At 38.3% G+C, this 25,572-nt stretch overlaps 1 protein-coding gene across 2 annotated transcripts; it reads right to left on the minus strand.

Annotated features, from left to right (window-relative positions):
• Window positions 1-814: 814 nt before the first annotated feature.
• amacr (alpha-methylacyl-CoA racemase) lies at window positions 815-17,211 on the minus strand. 2 transcript variants are annotated; one of them, XM_060890588.1, is made up of 6 exons: window positions 17,115-17,211; window positions 13,796-14,084; window positions 12,869-13,012; window positions 11,049-11,209; window positions 5,240-5,426; window positions 815-2,995 (listed from the first exon to the last, which is right to left on the minus strand). In XM_060890588.1, the coding sequence occupies exons 2-6, from the start codon at window positions 14,040-14,042 to the stop codon at window positions 2,586-2,588; spliced, it is 1,149 nt and encodes a 382-aa protein (XP_060746571.1). In that variant the 5' UTR covers window positions 14,043-14,084; window positions 17,115-17,211; the 3' UTR covers window positions 815-2,585. The 2 variants fall into 2 exon arrangements, with proteins under 2 accessions (XP_060746571.1, XP_060746570.1); XM_060890587.1 differs by lacking the exon at window positions 17,115-17,211 and adding an exon at window positions 16,693-16,822.
• Window positions 17,212-25,572: the final 8,361 nt, after the last annotated feature.

Raw genomic sequence — 25,572 nt, forward strand, 5'->3', positions numbered from 1 at the left:
ACCTCTGTAATGCTACTTTGCATAAATAATTATGTGTATAATGCCTACTAAATATGTTATGATGCATATGGCCTTAATATATTCTGGATATAAAAGTGAACAAGAAGGGAACTATTATAGAACCTTCTGGAACATCATTCTGCCCTTTTTTTAGGCTAAATATATATGAAGTGCCCTGAGATCAAAAGGGTTGGTCGCTGGAATAACATGAAATAATATATTGCATGGGGGCACGGTGGCTTAGTGGTTAGCACGTTCGCCTCACACCTCCAGGGTCGGGGTTCGATTCCCGCCTCCACCTTGTGTGTGTGGAGTTTGCATGTTCTCCCCGTGCCTCGGGGGTTTCCTCCGGGTACTCCGGTTTCCTCCCCTGGTCCAAAGACATGCATGGTAGGTTGATTGGCATCTCTAGAAAATTGTCCCTAGTGTGTGATTGCGTGAGTGAATAAGAGTGTGTGTGTGCCCTACTATGAATATATTGCATAGTATTAATTTATTTGTTATTTACAATAACATTGATACAGACAATGAATGTGTGAGTATTTCTGATTAGGTCTGAAGCTGTGTGAACTTTGTTTCTGATTTCAAGCAGCTCAAACACATACAGTATATTCCAAAATATAACAAATCTCTGGCTTTCTGGTTCGGTCAATTTTCCATCATGCTGACTTCTGTTGTTCCTTTGCTAGACTATAACTGACCCTCATTAGTGTTATTTACTGCCAGCTCAACAATATACAATGTGCCTTTATACATTTCCCATTTTTTCCCCCACAACGATAAACATAAATCATTTTATTTTCTAGCAAACAAGTTTCAGAATTTATGGAAAACTGTTTATTGATGACTCCGTCACAATCATCAGTTAATTTCATCTCATTTCTTAAAACAGAAAATTAGAAAGCAAAAATTTGACAAATGGACACAGGACAGTTCAGTTTTTACATGATCCTTAATAGTAAACTACACAATTAATGGCACCCTTTAAATAAAGTCATTGTATACCAAATGTTTTTTTAGCATAACAAAACAAATTGTATTAGAATTTTCTCTCACATTTTCTTTTCTCCAAGCCTGTGACAAACAATCTGGCTAAATGATTGACATGTTAAAATAAATGCAAACAAATTGTCATCCATTGAAAAATAAAAGGGGGGCACGGTGGCTTAGTGGTTAGCATGTTCGCCTCACACCTCCAGGGTCGGGGTTCGATTCCCGCCTCCACCTTGTGTGTGTGTGGAGTTTGCATGTTCTCCCCGTGCCTCGGGGGTTTCCTCCGGGTACTCCGGTTTCCTCCCCCGGTCCAAAGACATGCATGGTAGGTTGATTGGCATCTCTGGAAAATTGTCCCTAGTGTGTGATTGCGTGAGTGAATGAGAGTGTGTGTGTGTGTGTGTGTGCCCTGCGATGGGTTGGCACTCCGTCCAGGGTGTATCCTGCCTTGATGCCCAATGACGCCTGAGATAGGTACAGGCTCCCCGTGACCCGAGGTAGTTCGGATAAGCGGTAGAAGATGAATGAATAGAAGATGAATGAAAAATAAAAAAAAAATCATCAATTTGCTATTAAGTCTTTGATCGTGTTTGCATGTTCCTGGAGTTATAACTATGAGGTTACATGTTACATACATGAACATATGTATCCCTTTTGTCATTCATCAATCAGTTTCATCAAAAAGATATCAGATATCAGATGCATCAATAGTGATAGTGATAATGGGAATCGTTTCCAAATCATGTTCATTTGCACACATACAAAAAGATCCTCCAATCAATACCAGCATCCACAAGGCTATCACTTTAGGTTTGTACATTGGCAAGCCAACTTGTGGTCTAGTTCACTTCAGTCATTACAAATGCCAGTTATCTATCTCTCTCTCTCACAGGGCAGATAAAAATCTTCAGTCTTTCTCTCACAAAATTCACATAAATCCTCCCTCTCTCTCTCTCCTCTCTCTCTCCCTCCCTCTCCTCTCTGTCTCTCTCTCTCTCCTCCCTCTTCTCTCTGTCTCTCTCTCTTTCTCTGATGTCTGGAAAAAGTTATTGATGCAGCACTAAAAACGTAATACTAAAAGATGAGATGAACATAGACGGTTGCTGATCTACAAAAATAAGATAAAAAAATAGCATGAATCCACAAAGAAAGACAATAAGAGTGTTTAATTCAATTCAATGTCAATTGCTTGTCATTTTTACTAAAGGTGCCATTAATTCTGTAGGACACTGTGCTGGTTCTTAGTGCTAATTAACCCAAGCTATGGATGGAGACATTATTAAACATCCAGGAGGAAAATTCTCAGCTATAAACTGAAGCCTTAATTACGCTGATCACAGAGTCTTTAGATTTCAGGAATACAAATCACACTAAAGATCTTGTGTACTTAAAAGGCAAAGCATTTCACCGCAGACCAAAAATCATCCGTCTGCACACTCAGATAAAAACCTCCGCATGAATGGATGGTTATTTTGAGCTTAATCCCTCTTAACACGTCAGTTCTTTGCTGAAGGCGGTAAGTATAAAAGACGGCAGTTTTTTGCCTGTGTGAGAAATGAATGATTCACCGCTGATGCTGCTGCTTCATCGTCTTACAGACGTGCTTTGGTTTCATTGCACTCCACTACACCGGCTGACAGGAGCTGCTCAATATGAGCTGGATCAAAGCCATACTCCTCCATCACGGAGCGAGTGTTTTCACCCACGACAGGGTCTCGAAAGAGACACGGCTGAGCCGGAGTGCGAGACAGGACGGGTGCTGGACGAGGACTGATTTCGCCCTGAGCGTCCTTCAGAAATGAGCCCCTCTCCCGGTTATGGGGATGTGATCCGGCTTCATCCAGAGGTAGGACTGGGGTCACGCAGGCGTCTGTACCGTCAAAGATTCTGCTCCACTCTGCCTGAGTCTTCTGTGCAAACACCCGGTGGAACGTCTGCCTAAGCTCTGGCCAATCAGAGATGCTCATCTGTGGCGGGAGGGAGGCAGCATCCAATCCAAGGCCTGGGTTAAAAACAAAGGGTTAACAATAAGTCTACAAATTAAAAAAAAATATAGAATGTAAGATGTTTATAATAAATAAATGAAACTTCACAAGGATTAAGCAGAAAAGAAAATGGAAGGAAATAATAATGTCGTGCCATTTCTACCTCCCGTCAACCTGAATCTAATCAACATCATACAGCTCCAACTTTAGAATCTAGGCCACACTTAGTTGGTGCCGAGTGATGACAAACTCGGTCAAGAGGTAAAAATGTGATGGTTCTCTGACTGTTTTCCTCTCTGTGACTGCCCTTTTGTCCATGCTTATATAGAACACAGTGTCAGAAACAACAGTCTCATTAACAAGTCTGTTTGAGGCACTGAGTAACTTCACAAAGCCAAGTGAGTCAACACTGCAAAACTGGAGCTTCCATTCTTTTTGTTAGCTCCATTAAACTTATAACTCCTGTGCAACATTAAAGAAGGTGAACTTCAGACTTAATGCATTTAGGACAATGGAAAAATTGAAGAGTGCAATTTCAAAGAGGTTTGGGTTCAGTTCCCTAATTTGGAATGAATTGAATTTGAACAGTAAAAGTGGAATTATAGCTTGCATAAGAGGATTAAGAGGGCCAAACACAAGCATCACCTGAACTCAGTTCACTTAGATGATTAGTTGGGAGTCTGCATTACATACTGAGAAGCATCCTCAAGAATCAAGTTTTCTAATTTATCCTAAAGCAACTTGTGTCTTTGAAAACAGGAACAGAAAACACAGCGACCTTGAGAACCTTGCAGTCAAACATATTGCAGGTTATTATTTGATTTCACTTTTCCACAGTAGTAATAATTTCACATTACATTCACACTAGCATGTACTTGCCAGTCAGGTCACTTGTAATATCTCTCTTGTGGATGCAAGTAAAAAAACACCCTGAACTGAAATCAGCTCAGGTGAAATAATGGGACCATTACAGTATACTCTACTTTTTGTAAAAAAATCTTTTTAGGTTGCTTTCAAACTAAGCTTCACATTACTGTCCATCTGCACTGTGAAGTGCTGCCCATTCAAACTGAAACTTTGGTCTTAATCTGAGCAAATAGAAGAGCCGTCTACACATCGCAATTCATCCTGTTGACAAGCAGTCATATCAATAAACAGAAGAAAAAGAGTTCCGTTAGAAGCCATACATCCCCCTGCCGTAAGATGAGGTGGTATTCTTCCAACCTTGAGCTGTTCCTTTCCTTTTCTAAACTCTTCTCATCGTTCTGGTATTTTTATCTGTCTGTAGGATGCTGTTCCAGACCTTGGGGGTTTCCTCCAGGTACTCCGGTTTCCTCCCCCGGTCCAAAGACATGCATGGTAGGTTGATTGGCATCTCTGGAAAATTGTCCCTAGTGTGTGATTGCGTGAGTGAATGAGAGTGTGTGTGTGTGTGCCCTGCGATGGGTTGGCACTCCGTCCAGGGTGTATCCTGCCTTGATGCCCAATGACGCCTGAGATAGGCACAGGCTCCCCGTGACCTGAGGTAGTTCGGATAAGCGGTAGAAGATGAATGAATGAATGAATGAATGGATAAAGCAGCGGACTTAATAAAAAAACATTTTTTTTTAAATGCATGTATCGCTTTCAGTGTGATTTACTCCTGAAAGTCATGTGAGGTATGGAGATATGGTATGTAAATTAATATGAACAAAAACAGTAGTGAGCATTGATTGGTCATAGGGAACAACAGTGATTATTCATTAATTAATGGGAACCATGATGCTCACTGATTAGTTGTTGGAAACAGTGCTGATTAGTGACTGTTCATATGGAACAATGGTGATAGGTGAAGCCTGTAAAATTGTGACGCCTCTAAAGTGATCAACCCAGCTTTGAATCAACAAAGAAGAAACAACATCCAATTGTAAATTGTCTCCATTAGCACCTTTTTTTTTGCTCCTCAGCATGGAAGTCATTGGAAAATGTCTTGGGCTCTTACAGCATTTCGATTCAGGCAGCTGTGCAACGAGAATATGGCCTTTGTATAGATTCTCAATTTTGTAGGTTGACAATCTTTATATGACACAAATGTATTGTGTAATAGTATTACACAAAAACCAGTCCGTTTCTTCATTACCTGTTGTGTGTGTCCTTACAGCAGGAGGTTCACAAATGTTTTATAGTGCATATGTCAAATTATTTGATATATGGCCATTCCTAGCCTTCTAGCCAGTAAGTCAATTAAAAAGTTGGGAAAAGGAAAAGATGCGTATACTCACCTCGGATCAGCTGATCATAGAACTGAGGTTCGATGGCCCCCACAGCCACGTGCTTCCCATCAGATGTCTGATATGTGTCATAGAAAGGAGCGCCACTGTCCAGCATGTTCTCCCCACGAGGCCGGTTCCACAGACCAAGACTGCGAGACTTCCACATAAAGGAACCCACATACGCTGCTCCCTCCACCTGTACGCTCGCGCACACACACACAGACATGTGACTGAGCATTACAATATCTGAATACATGATTAAACGAATCATTACATGGAATTTTGTCTTTGGATTATTGTAATTTATTGGTTTTCTCAAAATTAAGACCTTGTTTTAGCATAATGTATTTTAAAAGACAGATCTATGTCTTTTAAAAGATCTAGATATCTCAAACATACATGGGTTATAAATAATGCGTCTTTCATTTGGTTTACACATAAAATGAATCAAATATATTGGAAAAAATATATAAAAATAATAAAAAAAAAAACACAAAAATACAGCCATTAAATGTTATTCCAAAATTCTCCAGATTTTAATTAATGTACATGAAGCTGTTACTGGGTTACTTTATTTGATAGGCTTTATTCATGTCTACCTGCTCATAAACTCAGTTATCCAAGATCTCTGTCGGAGTGATCTCTGTTATCAGACTATCTCAGTTAGGTCTATAAATAACATCTTTATCTCAGATTTTTACAATTATCTCAGTTACCCCATATTATTCATATTACTTCCAGTTCTCTCAGACAAGCCATCTCAATTATGACAGATTATCTCATATTAATGGAGTTATCCAATATTATCCCAAGTATCGCAGATTATCTAAATTATCTCCATTAGATGATCTCTCTAGTTATCTAACATTCTCAAATCCATCAGATTTTTCTCTGCTAACTCCAATTCAGCTTGTCTATAAAGAATGGAGCCTAGTAGAGGATGCTGTACTGAATGATTTAAATGAAAATGTCTGCAACATTAACCAAACTTTTCTCAAGAGTTATCTGAAGACAAAACAAAAGGTGAGATTTGTTCTAAATGCTACAGCCTCAATAAAAATTTCCACGCTTATGTGAGTGGACGAAGAAATCAAATTTTAATTAGGCACAGTGTGATCTGGCTGTCAGACCATTTAACTTGTATAACAGTGATGAGGATACATGTGTTAGTCACTGCCAAAGCTGTGTTACATCTCACAGGTGCAGGGAAGCTGTTAAGGGAATTATATGGCAGAAGTCATTACTGCTTGTCAGAGAAAGAGCTAAATATCATGATAGCAGCCATACTGCACTAAAGATTCCCACTGTGTGTAATTACGCAAATGTGTTTCCCATGTATCCAGAACAAAAAACAGTACATCTGAAATGTGGGCATGTTTACATAGATTCAGCTATGTGTTGAAGTTAGATGTGCATTGAGGCTCTGTGTTTTTCACAGAACTGTGTATGTATCTGTATTTATGATTTACAGTATGGACAAAAAACTAAAACACATTTGCCTGCATTGTGAAAACTGTTTTAATCAGAACTAATCTATAATAAAGTGTATAATGCAGGTCTAAGCATAGACAGTGAACATGGAAGATGGTAATATGCATAGATGTGGTATTTAAGTAGAATTGTGTGAGATGATAAAACCATAATGTGTACATGCCCTCAAAGTCGATCATTCCCAGCGACTATCTAAAGTTAGTGACGTCCCTCATCATTGAATCCGTAAAGAAGAGCTTCTGACTCATCTCTTTGATTGCACATCCTTGTTTCTATTCCTTACATCTTGCTTCCTCCCTCTTCCTTCTTATTAAATGCGAAGAAAGGAAGCAAGGAGAAATGTAATGATACATCACTCACTGAAGCGCAGACTGTAACAAATCTGCATTCACACGCATCGGCATAGGATTACACACTTAATGAAAACATTATAGCATGTGTACACACACAGCACATGTGTATTTGGAGATTTTAAAATGACAGGCATATTTTAATGCACTTTTATCCAAGATCTGAATTTACATCAGTGGTTTATTTAAATAACATTTTACATCAGTGGTCCCTTTACTGAGATTATGTATAAACAAACCAACCATCAAACACCTGTAAGCATTAATATACCACAAATAACTTAATAAAAGAAAATAAAGAACATGCTGGATTTTTTGGTCAATTAAACTTAAGTGCTGTTGAATTCTGCATTCTGGTCATGGGTCCTGATTGTTATGGATATATTATCTAGAACAGCAGCGTTGTCAATAGTTCAGCTGCAAATCACAGGTTTTTTTATTAATGTGTTTAATCTATAGCATTGTCATCTCTAGAGAAAAGTTCAGGGACTTTTATGGCAAACAGTCTGCTTAATTTTAACTTAATGTTAAATAAACTTTCAAAAGCATATTATTGATCAAAGAAAGTTATATAATCATTGATGGATCATTTTTGAAAGGAAACGAGTTTTCAGTGTCAAATCAATGCAACAGTAAGATGTAAAGTTGGAAAACATGGGACAGTAAAGGAACCACCAGTTCTACAGCAATAAATCTAACTATAAAAAAAATTGTCATTCATTACTAAATAAAAAATTGTAATCATTGATAAATTATTGCTGTAGTTGAAATGGAATAGAACTCTTCCAGATGTGTTATTAGTCTCTGAAAAATAAATCATACTTGGGATCATCTCTTAGACTGATGAAAGGAGGTCTGGACTCCATAGCAGCTTTTATTGACCAAGGATTACATTACATTTATACCATGAACTTCACATGATTTGGAAAATCCAGCGTTTACCTTATCAAATTCTTATTTACTTGTAGTGCTTTAACAATGGATATTGTCTCAAAACAGCAAATCCACAAAAGCGCTCATGGTCACAGTTTTAATGTGATGACTTTCTTCTTCCCTGAGTGAAGCAAAACATCAAGGCAGCTTTGGTACCAGGCCGATCGTTAAAAAGTGCGACACTCACTTCTCCTGGAAATCCAAAACTAAACAAAATGAGGTGTTTCCAATTTTGTGTGCAATCTGCATCAGACTTTCAGCCAAAGGATAGTGGACGCGTGCAGGTGAGGCTGAGACTATGCTTAGCATGGTAAAGTAGCTTCACTTCATCACACACACACAATATTAATCCAAATTTTAATATTAAACATATGCATTAGGTGGTGCTCATCAGCGAGTAGAATTCAGTCCACAGTGAACATCTTAATTAACTTGTTTGCTGCCTGAGGAGAAGGAAACATGGTCCACACCAGAGTTCAGTAATTTATCAGCATTTATTAACATGCTGTAATTTAAAGCAGAAAATATGTTTTAGCAGAAGACTCACAGATGAGGGAAATGGAGTAGAAAACTAGCAGCTGACACACACTCGCACACATTTCAGCAGTTCATACAAATCGTTCACTTGCACACGAAAAATAGTATTCACAAAAATCTAATCTCGTAAAACAAGCAGATCCTATGTTACACTTCTGAGTTTGAGAAAATGAACTAAATAGACTCACTGAGGTGAACTACAACTGATCATATTGCTGGTTCTGAATGTGGTTTCACATACGTAAAGCTGAAATCACTCATTTTAAATATACACATGGAGGTTTTTTTTTTTTTGTGAAACTCAGCCCTTTCCTATTAAATAACTTGTAATAAAACAAATCCACACTTACAAAGTGTCATTACTTAGTAAATTAAAAACCGTAATCATGACAAAATTATTGCTGTTGTACAAGAGGAATAAAACCCTTCCGGATATGCTGACAGTCTCTCAAAAATAGTTAGGCTCTCTCATGTAGCCAGAGCTGCGGACTGACGGCAGACGGTCTGTACTCCATAGCAGCTTTTATTGGCTAAGAACTGAGTAATAGGGCTTGTGACATGTAAAGCAGCCAATCACAATGTGTTTTGTTCAATGACATGTTTACACACCTTTAAACATGTCATTGAACAAAACACATTGTGATTGGCTGCTTTACATGTCAGTCACAATTGACATTGACATTTCTTAATAAAGTACTGAATATTTAATGGGGTGTCCTAATTCTTTCACATGACTGTATATTAATATGATTTTCCTGCGGTTATTATGTCTGTGTCTACATGCTGCACAGCTGCATGATCATTCTTGTTGTATGTTTATGATCATGACTTCTAACAAGAAATATTGATACACTGTAGTGTAGACGACAGCAGACACGAGAGAAAAGCAGCTGTGTGACATCTGTCTGTGTGTGTGTGTGTGTGTGTGTGTGTGTAGAAGCAGCATGGATTAAAACTCATCCATCAGCAGGCATAAATATTTCATGCTTCAATTTCCAGTGCAAAATCTCTCTATCCTCTGGTTGCTCCTACGTTAAAGCCACACGCGGCAGCCCTTCTTTCAGACATTTAACCCCATTAATATTTAAAGCAACATTAATGCATCATTTGTGATTCCTTGTCCTAACCTTGCAGACACTTCAATTTTCCATCACAGAAGTGATGCCGAAAAAGTTGAAATTTTCTAAGCATAATATTTTATTGATTTTTTATTATTATTATTTTGCTTAAGATTTCCTTCCTCTGTCTGTTCAGTTGTGAATGGCTTTAATTATAGCTGTAATTATAAGTGTTTGACTGAAAATGCTAAATCATTTATTACAGCCAATTATTTTCTAATTCAAATTCAATTTATTTGTATAGCGCTTTTAACGATTCACATCGTCTCAAAGCAGCTTTACAGAAGTATAGAAACAATAGAGAGAAAAACAATAATAAATAAATAAGTAAATAAATAAAAATAAATAATACTAAGAACAAGAAAAAAATAAGGACAAATATAAATAAATTAATATATACAATTAAAGTTTAAAGTTTTCCCATACCAACATGCTGGGAAGTGTTTGCTTCTCTTACACCAAGACAGACATTATCATGCTATCATGTCTGTGAGACTCTCATTAAATCTCATAAATATAAGAATGAATGGTGAAATGTTGTTGGATTAACATGAAACAATATACAGGATCACAGCAAGGTCTGAAATAGATTTTCTTCAATACTCTCCATAGTGTTTACGTTAGATTTCAATGGTATTTGAGGATTGTTGGCAGTGGCAGAGTTTCTATCACCACACTGGCTTGGTGTTATACAAAGATACACAAAGTCTTAATTAACTCTGTCAGGTATTGCTGAAACTTTAGAAAAAAACGTTTCTGCCAGAGTGCTGTTGAATTCTGGATTCTGATCGGATGCGTTGTGCTTTTTACATTTAATGCCTGTTATCACTCACTTTCCTGACAGCTTTAAACATGATTATTAATAGGTTTAGATGAAGTGTCAGGTCAAACATAGTAAGCAGTTACTATGGAAAAACAGCTTTAGAACAGCAAGATTAATATAAAGCTATGATCTGCAGCTGCACTATTGTCAGAGATGCTGTTATAGATAAACTATACAAAAGATAGAAACGAGCCTGAAATCCATTCAACAATCAAAGTCACATATTTGATGTGAACATTAAATGACGTGCTTTCCCTTTATCTGTATGTATTTTTTTCCCCCATTACGATGCAAAAAAACTAGATAACTACACAAACTGTTCCTGATAAAATGAATGAAGTATTTATACACACACTATACATCATAATCACATGTGTGTGGCCATCTGTATATCTGCCCTTTCATGCAATTATCCAGTCAGTCATTTGTTCTGTATCAGCACAAGCCACAGAGATCTAAGAGACTTTAAGCAGCTTCTGCTTTTACCACAGACAGCTTTTGCTTATTCATTACACTTACTGAATGTTGACTGGTGCAAATGTGTCAGTGTGTGTCAGAGGACGTACCATGCTAGCATCGATGATTTGGCCCCGGCCTGATTTGCTCCTCTCCAGCAAAGCCAGAACGATCCCCAAAGCACACATCAGGCCTCCTCCTGCAAAGTCAGCCACCAAGTTCAGCGGGGCATAGGGCTTCTCTGAGCTCCGGCCCAACATGGACAGTAGTCCTGTTCCAGACAGATACAAGAGGAAATATTCAAGCTACTGCCACCGATTCTCAGTCAGATAAGCAGAAATAAGCAGCTGCCCTAAATGCTTTCCTGTGTTGCAACACTTGCAAAGCTGTGACACTGGAGACTCCTTCCACAAATGTGAAAAACATCTCCTTAGAGAAAACACCACTAGATTATAATGATTATACAGAATCTTTAAAAAGATGTTTAAAATGTAGTGAGCTCTATACAAATCCATGTGAAGGAGTTATTGCTATAGAAGCAATAAAAGAGCTGTTACAGAACATTATCTTGCCTTATGCTTAGGTAAACAACGGCTTAAAAAAATTCTCAGAAGAGTTAGGTGGATTTATGACATTTGAATTATTACCACATGGGTTTGTGAATCCCTGCTTCCTGGAGGCACATTCAAATGACTTACACAGCTTAACTTTTTAAAGGATTTTGGTAATGTAATGACTATTACACCTTTTAATTCAAAAGGTTTCAGATGATGCTTTGAACATGTGGAGCATGGAAATGGAAAGTAGCCAGATTTCATGTTGGTGTTCATTACAGACTTATTAGAAATGCCATAAATGTGTTTCTGTTCTAAGCTCCTACCAAATTACTGATGTGAGACAAACAGCGAGTGGCAAAAAGCACAACGAGACCAAGCAGGAAGATGGATAGTTCTTTGTTCTCCTTTGTTACATGAATATGATTTATACATTGTCACTTTTTAAAGTCACTGCAAATGAAGAGCACAGTTTCACGCTCAGGGACTATTTTATTGGCATGACTGGCAAGACAGACAGACACAGACAGACGCGCGCACACACACACAGACAGACAGACAGACAGACAGACAGAGACACGCGCGCGCACACAGACAGAGACACGCGCGCGCACACAGACAGAGACACGCGCGCGCACACAGACAGAGACACGCGCGCACACACAGACAGAGACACGCGCGCACACACAGACAGAGACACGCGCGCACACACAGACAGAGACACGCGCGCACACACAGACAGAGACACGCGCGCACACACAGACAGAGACACGCGCGCACACACAGACAGAGACACGCGCGCACACACAGACAGAGACACGCGCGCACACACAGACAGAGACACGCGCGCACACAAAAATCAATGATTCGCCTTGGAGAAATAAGGGATGAGACAGGACATGCTTTAATAGAAAAATAAACAATACCAAAGCTCGAAAAAATTAACACCTTCCGAGCAATCAGATTCTAAACGAACTGATACAATTACTAGAACTGGAGCCATGACAGTTGACATGTGTTTGTTTATTTCACAGGAAATGTAAGCGCTAACAGAAACAGACCTTTTCATGGACATTCCTCAATATTAAATGCAACTATAAATATGATAAAATATAGGCCCTTATGTCTTAATAAATAACATAAAATAATAAAACACTTGATGTGCAGTAACAGGAAAATAACAACTATTTAATTTTTCTAAGCAAGTAATCAAGATTAGATCTATATACAAGACACTACCATTAGATTGAATCTATGATTTACAGATTTATTACTGTCAGATCTGCTGTTAAATAGAATTAATGAGAACATTCTGATCAATCAGAATTCATAATCAGTGTAATCAGTGTAGCAGCATGTGGAGGTGAGTTACGTACCTGACATGGCCAGGTAGTTAATGTCGTGTCCTGCAGCTTTGGCATATGAACCACTCTGGCCATATCCGGTGAGTCGAGCATAAATAAGGCGAGGATTTTCCTTCAGCAGCTCTTCAGGACCCAAACCCAACTTTTCCATTACACCTTTAACCCAGTACAGAGATATAAATCACAGCACAGACGCAGAAAGTCATAAATTTAAATCCCAGCATCAAAATAAAATAAATAAATAAATAAATAAATATATATATATATATATATATATTACACATACACACACATACATGCATATACATACATATACACACACATACATATATACACACACACACACACACACTGACTTAATTAAGTCAGTGTACTAATTAAGTCATTTTTTATTGATTTTAACCAATATAAATGGTTTAAATCTCTTAAACATGATTGGCATGTCTGACATACGATTTATTTAAGAATTTAATTAACTTAAATTTAATCTATGGCAAAGCATTTCAGGGAAACTGTTAGAAATTAAACAAATTCATAATAAAAGCTGTTGTCAGAAAATCATATAAGAGCTCTTTATTATAAAGCTGTAATTTGCAGCTGTCTGAGCTTCAGCTACTGAGCTACGGCTACTGAGCTAGAGCTCAAAGAAATGATGAACCAATCAGAATCCAAAATTCAACAGCGTTCTGGCAGAGACCGTTTCAAGTGTCAGCAATTTTTGACAGACAGTTTGTACATTTACTGAGCTTTTGTTTAACTGCTGAAGGTTTTTTCAATAATGTTCAATTTCAGTGTACATCTCGCACACATTTACTTCAACGTCTTGAGAGAAAACAAGCACATTAACTTTTCAGGCTTATTTTTAACACATTGTGTCAAAAAGTATCTCAGCTAATTGTCTACTTTTGAGAACATTGTGTCCATTTTGTTTCGACTGACCTTTTCGGTAGGGTTCAAGAACAACATCTGACTGAAGGCACAGTTTTTTCAGCACCGACACACCCTGTGGACTCTTCAAGTTCAAGGCCACAGACTGTTTGCCTCTCGCTTGTGAGTCCATCGCCATGGAAACCTTTGTCCGATCTACTCGAATCACTCTGGCCCCGAAATCAGACAGGATCATTCCACAGAAGGGTGCAGGTGCGAGTCCAGCTAACTCAATCACACACACTCCAGCTAGCGCCATCTCTCTCTCTGTTTCTCTCTCACTCTCTATCTCTCTGGACAACTGATAATAAACCCACAGATAAAGACAGGTTAGTTCACAAAATCAACCTGAAAAAAAGCAGTAGTGTTAAAAATTAAATTAAAATTTTTTTAAATAAAATGAAAAATTTTGAATAATATTTAAATATTTATTTTTGAGTTCATTTCAGTGCATCTACAAGTTTTCCTGTCTGCTGTTAGACTGTATTAATACAGTTTATTTAAAATGTAAAAATATTAAAACCCATGAGAATTTTTTTTAGTAAACGTCATCCCTCAAATGTACTTTTTTGATATATGCAATTTTGTCACAATAATATAATTAGGGCCTGAGCACCGAATGGTGCGAAGCCCTATTGTTTTTCTTCGGGAGTATTTTTTATTTTTTTTCCCCCCACACATTGGCCAATTGGGGTCCCTTAACATACTCAAAAACTCTTGAAATTTGGCACACATGTCAGAGTCGTGCGACACTAGGTTTGGGCAAAGGCTGGAATACGGGCGTGGCAAGGGGGCTCTGTAGCGCCCCCTGTAATGCAAAAACAAACATTGGTGCACAGATCGGGCAATTATGTACGCACATGTACAAGGGTTGGTACGCATATAGATCTCTTCGACCCGAACAACTTTCGCGCTCTAAACTATGAGCTCCGCCCAACAGGAAGTCGGCCATTTTGGATTGTTTTATAAGTTTTAAATACTCCTCCTAGGGAATTCATGCGATTGACATCAAACGTGGTGAACATGATGCCGAGACATTGCACTTGCTAAATTGCGAAGGGATTTTTGATATCTTGAACGGTGCTGCTATGGCGAGGCGACAAAGTTATGGCGAATTCAGAGAAACAGGAAGTGTCTAATATCTAAAGCAAAAAATGTCTTATTGGGATGACACGCGGTGTGTATGTTCGGCCAAGGATTCCGATCGCATCGATGTGCCTATTGTGAATCTCGGACATAGCGCCACCAACAGGCGCCAGGAAGTGTGTCAGTCACAACAGTTGCATGTGGTGAACTTTTATATACTCCTCCTAGGACATTCATGCGATTGACACCAAAAGTGGTAGACATGATGCCGAGACATTGCACTTGCTAAATTGCGAAGGGATTTTTGATATCTCGAACGGTGCTGCCAAGGCGAGGCGACTAACTCATGGCCAATTCAGAGAACCAGGAAGTGTCTTCTATCTAAGGCAAAAAATGTCTTATTGTGATGACACGCAGTGTGTATGTTCGGCCAAGGATTCCTATCGCATCGATGTGCTTATTGTGAGTCCCGGGTATAGTGTGTCAGTCACAAAGGTGGATTTTTTGACAGCTGCATGAGGTAAACTTTTAAATACTCCTCCTAGGGGATTCATGCAATTGAGACCAGACTTAGCCACCATGACGCAGAGATATTGGAGATGCAAAATTGCGAACTGTTGCCATGGCATCGTGTCAAAGTTTACTTTTATTTCAGGCATATTTAAGGCTTTTGGCATGCTTAGATTAACTTGAAATTTGACATATACATCACATTTGTCGGCTGTTAAATGTGGACGAAAAGGTCAGACAAAGGTGTGTCTCTTAAGTGGCTCACTAGTGCACTCACCGTGCATTGTTTTCTGGGAGCCACCGTATAGCAATAAACAAACATGCGAGGACCCGCCATAGCTGCTTGCAGCTATATTTTACTTATTATAATTGATAAATAATCTTATTTTACTTGTCTATCTGTCTGTCTCTCTGTCTGTCTAAACATTACAAACCACACCAACTAGAAGACTAGGATTCAGTTTTCGATATATGCAAAATAACCCATTTAATTCTAACATCATCTAAAGTATGGATATTTTATCATAATTCATTTTATGAAGCCAAATAAATATATAATTTTATTACATTTAGCTTTTTTTATCTATTACATTATATTCAGCAATTAAAATATACACCACATCTACACAAGAGATCTTTATTTATTGTTACAACCCCATTAACCTTCACCTAGTTATCAGAAAAGTGTATTAATAGTATGACAATGAGCCAAGACTTTCATCTGCTCCCTGTTTTGTCCTGGAGCATTGTTGTTCTGTTTTAAAATACTAAGCAAAAAAAAAAAACAAAAACAACAAACAAAAAAAAACAACACTTATGCAATCAATTTGTTTAACTTAATGATTTAACTTAACTTTAACTTAAATGATTAACTAATGATCTAATGTTCTGTTTATTTAAAGTGTGAAAACAATAAATTGAAAGTGCATTGTGCAATAAAAACCTTGTTTGTCCTTAGATCATGATTAATTAAGTCAGTATTAAAATAATAACATGATAAAGCCTAAAACTTCATCCTAGCAGTAGAATATAAATGATATCACCCCTTTAAAAAAAAAAATAAAGGGGGGGTGTAAAATTAGGATTGATGAATAGGATTCATAAATAAAGGCGCTCATTATATCACATTTGTTTGTATGCACTCACTGATAACTCACCTGCTTTACTCAGGTCAAAGTTCATTATCAAGTTTGGAGATTTAAACAAAAAACAAAACATTTTATAGAACACATGTTTAACTTCTACAGAAACACTGCAGAGGCCAATTAACACAAATACATACTAGATATTGGAAAAGAAAGTTTTCAACCTACCGTCTGTTTCACACAGGGACTTGAACAATGTCCAGGCTGCAGAGTAAGTTTTGAGTTTTGAATTTCAACTCTCATTAAACCCAAGTTTTATTCCTTTAACCCAAACATTGCTCATCGCGCACGCGCACATAAAAGCATGACGTTTGCTGCAAGCAGCCAATAGCGTTCAAGTTCGAAAATAGCAGGTGTGTTTACTTGTGTTTAGTTTAAAGGGCAAGAAATTATTATTACAACCGCAAAAAAAGCACCAACTTTGCGTCTGTCAAAGCTGCGTGCTCACAGCTGATTGGTCCAGACTGTGTGTGAGAGTTCTCTCACCCACAATAAAACCTGCTGTTTAGCCATGTGGTGGTGAGTCACAATGGCGTTGAAACTCGCTAAAAACCAATTCAGCTTGTTGAGACCGAAAAGTAAAAACTTACCCAGATCGCCTCTGCCAGCAGCTTCTTAAACAGACCTCGGTGGAAGGGTTACCTTTGTTTGTCGATCGGAGATGACGTAATGTAGCGCGACGAATTATGGGTGTTGTAGTTCACCGTCTTCACTTTATTTCATCAATGGATTTCGCTTGATACTTTCGGCCTTTAGGATGTTTGTGACATTATGAAGTGATGTTTATGCTACAGAGAACTATGTATATATATATATATATATATATATATATATATATATATATATATATATATATATATATATATATATATATATATATATATATGTATATATATATATATCTTCTTCTTCTTCTTTCGGCTTTTCCCTTCAGGGGTCGCCACAGCGAATCATCTCTCTCCACCTAACCCTATCTTCTGCATCCTCAACACTTGCACCCACTAGCTTCAAATCCTCATTAATTACATCCATGTACCTCCTCTTTGGCCTTCCTCTTTGCCTCCTGCCTGGCAGCTCCATGTCCAACATTCTCCCACCAATATACTCACTCTCCCTCCTCTGAACATGTCCAAACCATCTTAATCTCGCCTCCCTAACTTTGTCCCCCAAACGTCCAACATGGGCTGTCCCTCTGATGTACTCGTTCCTAATCCTGTCCAATCTTGTCACACCCAAAGGGAACCTCAACATCTTCAGTTCGGCTACCTCAAGCTCTGACTCCTGTCTCTCCTTCAGTGTCACTGTCTCTAAACCATACAGCACGGCCGGTCTCACCACTGTCCTGTACACCTTCCCCTTGATTCTTGCTGATATTTTCCTATCACACAGAACTCCTGACACCTTTCTCCACCCACTCCAACCTGCCTGCACTCGCTTCTTTACTTCTTTCCCACTCTCTCCATTACTCTGGACTGTTGACCCCAAGTACTTAAACTCCTGTACCTTCTTCACCTCTTCACCCTGTAACCTTACTATTCCACTTCCCTCCCTTTCATTCACACACATGTACTCAGTCTTACTACGACTGACTTTCATTCCTCTTCTCTCCAGCGCAAACCTCCACCTCTCCAGGTTTTCCTCCACCTGCTCCCTGCTCTCACTACAGATCACAATGTCATCTGCAAACATCATTGTCCAAGGAGACTCCTGTCTGACCTCCTCTGACAACTGGTCCATCACTATAGCAAACAGGAAGGGGCTCAGAGCCGATCCCTGATGCAGTCCCACCTCCACTGTAAACTCCTCTGTCTGACCTACAGCACACCTCACCACTGTCCTGCTCCTCTCATACATGTCCTGCACCACTCTGACATACTTCTCTGCTACTCCTGACTTCCTCATACAGTACCACAGCTCTTCTCTTGGCACCCTGTCATACGCTTTCTCTAAGTCTACAAACACACAGTGCAACTCCCTCTGACCATCCCTATACTTCTCCATCAACATTCTCAGAGCAAAAATTGCATCTGTTGTGCTCTTTCTCGGCATGAAGCCATACTGCTGCTCACAAATTTCCACCACCTTCCTTAACCTAGCTTCCACTACTCTTTCCCACAACTTCATTGTATGGCTCATCAACTTTATCCCCCTATAGTTGCTGCAACTCTGCACGTCACCCTTATTCTTAAAGATCGGCACTAACACACTCCTTCTCCATTCCTCAGGCATCCTCTCACTTTCTAATACCCTGTTGAACAAACTAGTTAAAAATTCCACTGCTGCCTCTCCTAGACACTTCCAGACCTCTACCGGGATGTCGTCAGGACCAACTGCCTTTCCACTTTTCATCCTCTTCAAGGCCTTCCTGACTTCATCCTTTCTAATCTTATCTACTTCCTGTTCCACAGAGTTCACCCCTTCTACTCTTTTTTCCCTCTGATTTTCCTCATTCATCAGCTCCTCAAAGTATTCCTTCCATCTCCTCTGTACACTCTCCTCACTTGTGAGCACCCTTCCATCTCTATCCTTAATAATTCTAACTTGCTGCACATCCTTCCCATCTCGATCCCTCTGTCTAGCTAACCTGTACAAGTCCTTCTCTCCTTCTCTAGTGTCTAACCTAGTGTACAACTCATCATATGCCTTCTGCTTGGCCTTAGACACCTCCCTCTTCACTCTGCGCTGTAACTCCTTGTATTCCTGTCTATTCTCTTCAGTCCTGTCCATATCCCACTTCTTCTTGGCTAATCTCTTCCTCTGTATACTATCCTGAACTTCCTCATTCCACCACCAAGTCTCCTTATCTTCTTTCCTCCTTCCAGATGACACACCCAGCACCTTTCTCCCTGTCTCCCTGATCACTTCTGCTGTAGTTTCCCAGTCATCCGGCAGCACTACCTGACCACCCAGAGCCTGCCTCAACTTCTGTCTAAATTCCTCACAACATTCCTCCTTTTTCAGCTTCCACCACTTAGTTTTCTTCTCTATCTTTGACCTCTTCCTCTTACAGACCATCAGAGTCATCCTACACACCACCATCCTATGCTGTCTGGCTACACTCTCTCCCACTACCACTTTACAGTCACTAATCTCTTTCAGATTGCCTCTTCTACAAAGGATGTAGTCTACCTGTGTTCTCCTACCTCCACTCTTGTAAGTCACTCTATGTTCCTCCCTCTTCTGAAAATACGTGTTAACCACAGCCATGTCCATCCTCTTAGCAAAGTCTACTACCATCTGTCCTTCAAGGTTCCTTTCCTTAACTCCAAACTTGCCCATCACCTCCTCATCACCTGTGTTCCCCTCACCAACATGTCCATTAAAATCCGCTCCTATCACCACTCTCTCACCCGTGGGAATACTCTCAATCACCTCATCGAATTCACACCAGAATCTCTCTTTCTCCTCTAACTCACAACCTACCTGTGGGGCATAACCACTAACAACATTCAACATCACCCCTTCAATCTCTAACTTCAGACTCATCACCCTGTCTGACACTCTCTTCACCTCCAGAACATTCCTCACAAACTCCTCCTTCAGGACCACACCTACCCCATTTCTCTTACTATCCACACCATAATAAAACAGCTTGAATCCTGCTCCTATACTACGAGCCTTGCTACCCTTCCACTTGGTCTCCTGTACACACAGTATATCCACCTTCCTTCTCTCCATCATATCAGCCAGCTCTCTACCTTTCCCTGTCATAGTACCAACATTCAGAGTCCCTATTCTCAGTCCTACACTCTTACCTTTCCTCTTCTCTCTCTGTCTGTGCACTCTCCTCCCTCCTCTACTCCTTCGACCAACAGTAGCCCAATTTCCACCGGCGCCCTGTAGGTCAACGGCGCCGATGGCGGTCGTTGTTAACCCGGGCCTCGACCGATCCGGTATGAAATTCTTACTGACAACTCGCATGGTTAGATTTGGAAATGTTTTATGCCGGATGCCCTTCCTGACGCAACCCTCTCTATTTATCCGGGCTTGGGACCGGCACAGAAGTCACTGGACTGTGACCCCCATGGCTAGATTATATATATATATATATATATATATATATATATATATATATATATATATATACACACACACACACACACACACACAGATTAGCTTTGGTATATTGGTTGTCTCCGACATTAAAGTTCTTCTTGATCAGATCAAGGCCAGTTTAGCATTGTGCACTATAGCATATATTAATATATGGTAACAATTCTACAATAGCATGTCCTCAGCAGGTTTCTATCGGGTCAGAATTGTTTCGTTATTCTGAATAAATATACTATGATCCACAAATAAATATAAAGAGTTTCACAAGTATTTTTTAAATCTTTTTTTAACAACAAATGCACAATGAGTAAACCGTAAATATATGTTACACATTTCACAAAAAAAAAAAATGAAATTCACAAATACATAAAATGGGATTTGCAAATAAAAAAAATTATAAATATATATTTAATTGTATTTATTTGTGAATGGCTTCCTGCTCATTTGTGAATCACTGCACGCATTTGTGGATTGCGTTCTGTGCATTTGTGGATTTGAAACATTTCTAACGTCAAGATGTGCACAAGAATCCACAAATAGGTGGACTCCGCCCACCCTCTACTCCAGCCAATCGGACAACGGTCTATCTCCAACCAATCACGTTCTGATTTACTCGCTCTGAGGCTGTTCTTCAATGCAGTGTCTAGTTTGCACTCGTTTTTTTCATCCAGTACGATTCTCTTGTTCTATTTTGTGTGCCCTTTCACATGTATTTATAGTCTCATGATTTTTTTTTACTTTGCATGATGCTTTCACTTGCACGTACATGACCTAGCCCTGTGTGCCATCGTTCTACGTTATAAAAAGCATTATGGTCGTGAAGAAATTACATTTTATTCTAATGTATACAAGCTGTATAGCGGAATTATGATACATTGAATGATGAAACCTAAGAGTTATTGTAAGCATAATGCATCCTGCTTCCTTTAGCTTTTCCTTTAATAAAGTCACACAGTACATTTTCAATCAGCAAAATGTGAGCCATGTTTACAGGTGTACAGTGAGTTGACACTGAATGCTATTTCACATGAAACTTCTGTTTCTAAATAACCTGCACTTGACCGATTAGTAAGGATAGCATGCATGTTATCTCTAACAGGAGTTTACAATATTTGTCTGAAAAGGTTCATCTCTGTTTCTGGGCTTTTTATTTTTATTTTTAGTATTTCACATACAGTAGATAATGTCATGATTTCGAGTCATGCGATTGCGAGTAAATCAGAACGTGATTGGTTGGAGGTAGACCGTGCCACGATTGGTCGGCGCCACGAGACCGTTGTCCGATTGGCTGGAGTAGAGGGTGGGCGGAGTCCACCTATTTGTGGATTCTTGTGCACGTCTTGACGTTAGAAATGTTTCAAATCCACAAATGCGTGCATTGATTCACAAATGAGCAGGAAGCCATTCACAAATAAATACAATTAAATATATATTCATAAATTATTTTTATTTGCAAATCCCATTTTATTTATTTGTGAATTTCATTTCTTTTTGTGAAATTTGTAACATATATTTACGGTTTGCTTATTGTGCATTTGTTGATTTAAAAAATATTTGTGAAACTCTTTATATTTATTTGTGGATCATAGTATATTTATTCAGAATAACGAAACAATTCTGACCCGATAGGTTTCTGATGCTGAATGACATCTGTAATCACTCTAAACATGGACAAAAGCCAAGGAGAGGTAAAACAGGCCAAAATTAAATTATCTTTCTTAATAGTCTGATCTGACTCCAACCATATCCTTGAATGCTTGTTTTGAATGTTAAAACTCAACATTTACCTTTACTCTGCTTTACTAATTTTTTACCTCACAGGTGATATTAGGGGGCTTCCACATACCAGCAATTTAAGCCTCCATCACTTCCCTAATTGCAACTTACTGTACACCTAGATGAATCAGAATGAGTGCAAAAACATCACTACCATATTTCTCCTAATAAGTACTATTTAGTGTGTTTAGCTTTGTGGATATGTTTCCAACTGTGCCAAAGCAATTCAACTTTCACTTTTTTGCAGGAGAGATATGAGCGCTACAGAGATTTAAAAGATCAGCATGTCCATTCTCTAAAACAACAAAGACAATAAACCTGTCAATCAGGATTGAGTAGGTAATCAGTGATATTTTACCACTTTTTTTTTTTGTTTTTTGTTGTCTGCCAGCCCTGAAAAAAAAAAATCAGTTAAAATAAGGTTTTGTTACGGTGGTGCTAGAATCAGCAAGGGGTACGTGCTGTAAGATCAGCCAAAGGATTTAAATCCCCAAGGATTTTGGTGTGTAATATTAAACATGTTTATATAATACACACCTGAGTTTTCTATTAACCATCCAGTTATAAAATAAAAAAGCTTATACTGCAGCTGCAGATACTGATAACACTAGATGAATAGACATGGCGTAATATTCAAATTAGTGTGCTTGACTGATAGCTCTCTGTCCAACCCAACCTCTTCATAAATATGTATGAAGACATTACAAAGAAAAATAAAGCTTCAAAGGAAGAAGTAGAGAACATTGGTGCTGCTGGTCAGTTTACATACAGTCAAGTGAAATACAGCCCCCTCCAAAACTACTGGAACATCAAGGCCGATCCAATTGTTTCTGCTGTAGAGTGAAGACATTTGGGTTTGAGAGCAGAAGATGAGAAGAGAGATTTAATTTCAGCCATCATTTTCTGGTATTTATATGTAGAGGTGTTAAATGTCTTAGAACATATCACATTTTGTATCAGACCAGTAAATAATTAGGTGAGAAAAAATACTGGAACATGACGGACTGGTGGTTCTTGTTATCCTGGTGTGTCTGTCTGTTGTTAAAAAGAATAGGCCAACGTGAAGATCAGAGAGCAGTCTAAAGAAGAAAGCCTTTCTAAAGCTGAGAAAAGAAGAAAAATCAATCAGAGGCATTGCAGAACAATGGGCATAGCCAACAGAACACTTTGGAATGACCTGAAAAAGAAAGAAACCCTTTGTTGGCTTTTCAGTTTCAAAAAGAGTAGTGCTATTTTCTTTTACAGAAGATTTTCAAGGCAGACACCAAAGATTTTCTGAAGAGACCGCAAACATTTAAAAAAAAACCCTTTTGTTCAGTTTTAAAAAATAATCCATCTAGTTTTTTTGTGCATGCCATCGTAATTACATGATGTCTAACATTTATATCCATTCATTTATTTGGTCTTCAGAATTGTAAAAAAATTAACTAACCTTCAGTGAGACTAATTGCATTTCCGAGCCTATGACATATTTACAATGTCCCCTTTGATGTATTCATCCCCTTTAATGCTTCCATATTGTTGTATTACAACCTAGGGCTGAAATTAAATGAATTGGAGGTCATAAATTTACACAAAATAGGCCATAATAGTTAAGGGCCATAAGAAAAATTGCATAAATGGTTGCATAAGCATTTCACCCAGTTACTATAAAACTCCTAAATTAGTTCTGGTACCAACTGCCAAGTAAATGCTATGTGAGATTGATAAACAGTATATACACCTGTTTGTGGATGGACCCAGTGTCTATTAGAGAACATACCTAAACAAACAATCATTAAGCCTATCATTAAGCCTACTATTCTGCCTAATTAATAGCAGGATTTTATGTAGATTTCATTCTTTCATAAACCCGAGATGTTTGAAGGATGCAGGCTTGGATATCCTTTGAACAGTTTTTTTCCATATGTATATGTTTCTCACAATCTGCTGTGAAGATATTTACATAATGAATATGCTTGTATAAATCAGAACTCAAAACTTCACATGACCACAAATGTTTGTGATCACAGCTAACTCACCACCACGTGAATTGCTGACTGAAAACTTCTTAGAACCTAAATACATAATTTGAAATAATAAATTCTGATGACCGGATCCTAATATTTTATATATAGGTCATCAGCCCAGACACACTCTTGATTTAATACTGACATTTGGATGAAATATACAGAACACTGTCTCGGTCTAAAGCATATTATCATCTCACTGTTCACCTTTAGGTTGGATTGTTTTAATGCCTTGCTGTCTTACTGGTCCAGAAGATGCATAGGCAAGCTCCAGTTAGGTCTGCTTGCAGCATCCATTCTTAGTCCTTACTGAAGCAAAAATATCTAAACAAATCACCTCTATCTTTTTCACATTGCTCTGGAAAAAATATTGTAAAGATTATAAAATACAACTAATGATTTATAAAACACTAAATGGACTTGTACCACAGTACCTTTGACTACTTTTTTTATATATTTTTTATCTGAGATGCCTGGTTTGATCAAAAGGTGCAGGGTCTTTCCAGAATAATGATGTTGAAACTGCAGGGTGCAGAGCTTTCACTTACAGAGCCCTACAGTTATAGAACAGGCTTCCAATTAGTGTTCAGGACACAGACACGGTCTTATTCTTTAGGTCCAGACTATTGGTTTGGTCAAGTCTTTTGTTTATAGCTTTAATAAAGGTATTAAAGGTGCAGGTATTAAATCTGGAAGATTTATGGGGAAAGAGAGGTCTGGAATCTGGAACAGTAGATAACTTCACTAAACATTAAAAATGACGACAATGACCCTATTCTTCAAGCTACTTCCAACACACATAACACTGTATGACTCTATAGTATACAGCCATAGTGAAGTGACTCAACCATGAATGACTCATGCTTTGCATTATTCTTATCAGTAGAGAATGGAATGATGGAATGGATGGAGAGTTTGGTTCCACTCAAGCTAACTTACTCATTTCATCCCTGGCTTGCTCATTAACAACAATAATGAAAAATAAAATACTTTTTTTGAAATGTTATATCTGGATTTCTGTAAAGATGATTTGTGACAATGTCCATTGTAAAAAAAAAATGCAATATAGAATTAAAAAAAAAATAAAATAAAATGGAATTTAATTGATTATTGATTATCTGCTTTTTAAATACAATGGGTTTGCACAGAAAACTGAACAACCTTTCTCTATGGAAAAAAAAATCTCTATGGTTCCAGAGCCTTTTTCTGC

This window comes from Tachysurus vachellii, chromosome 17 (assembly GCF_030014155.1).
Source record: "Tachysurus vachellii isolate PV-2020 chromosome 17, HZAU_Pvac_v1, whole genome shotgun sequence".
In the NCBI taxonomy this organism is placed as follows: domain Eukaryota; kingdom Metazoa; phylum Chordata; class Actinopteri; order Siluriformes; family Bagridae; genus Tachysurus; species Tachysurus vachellii.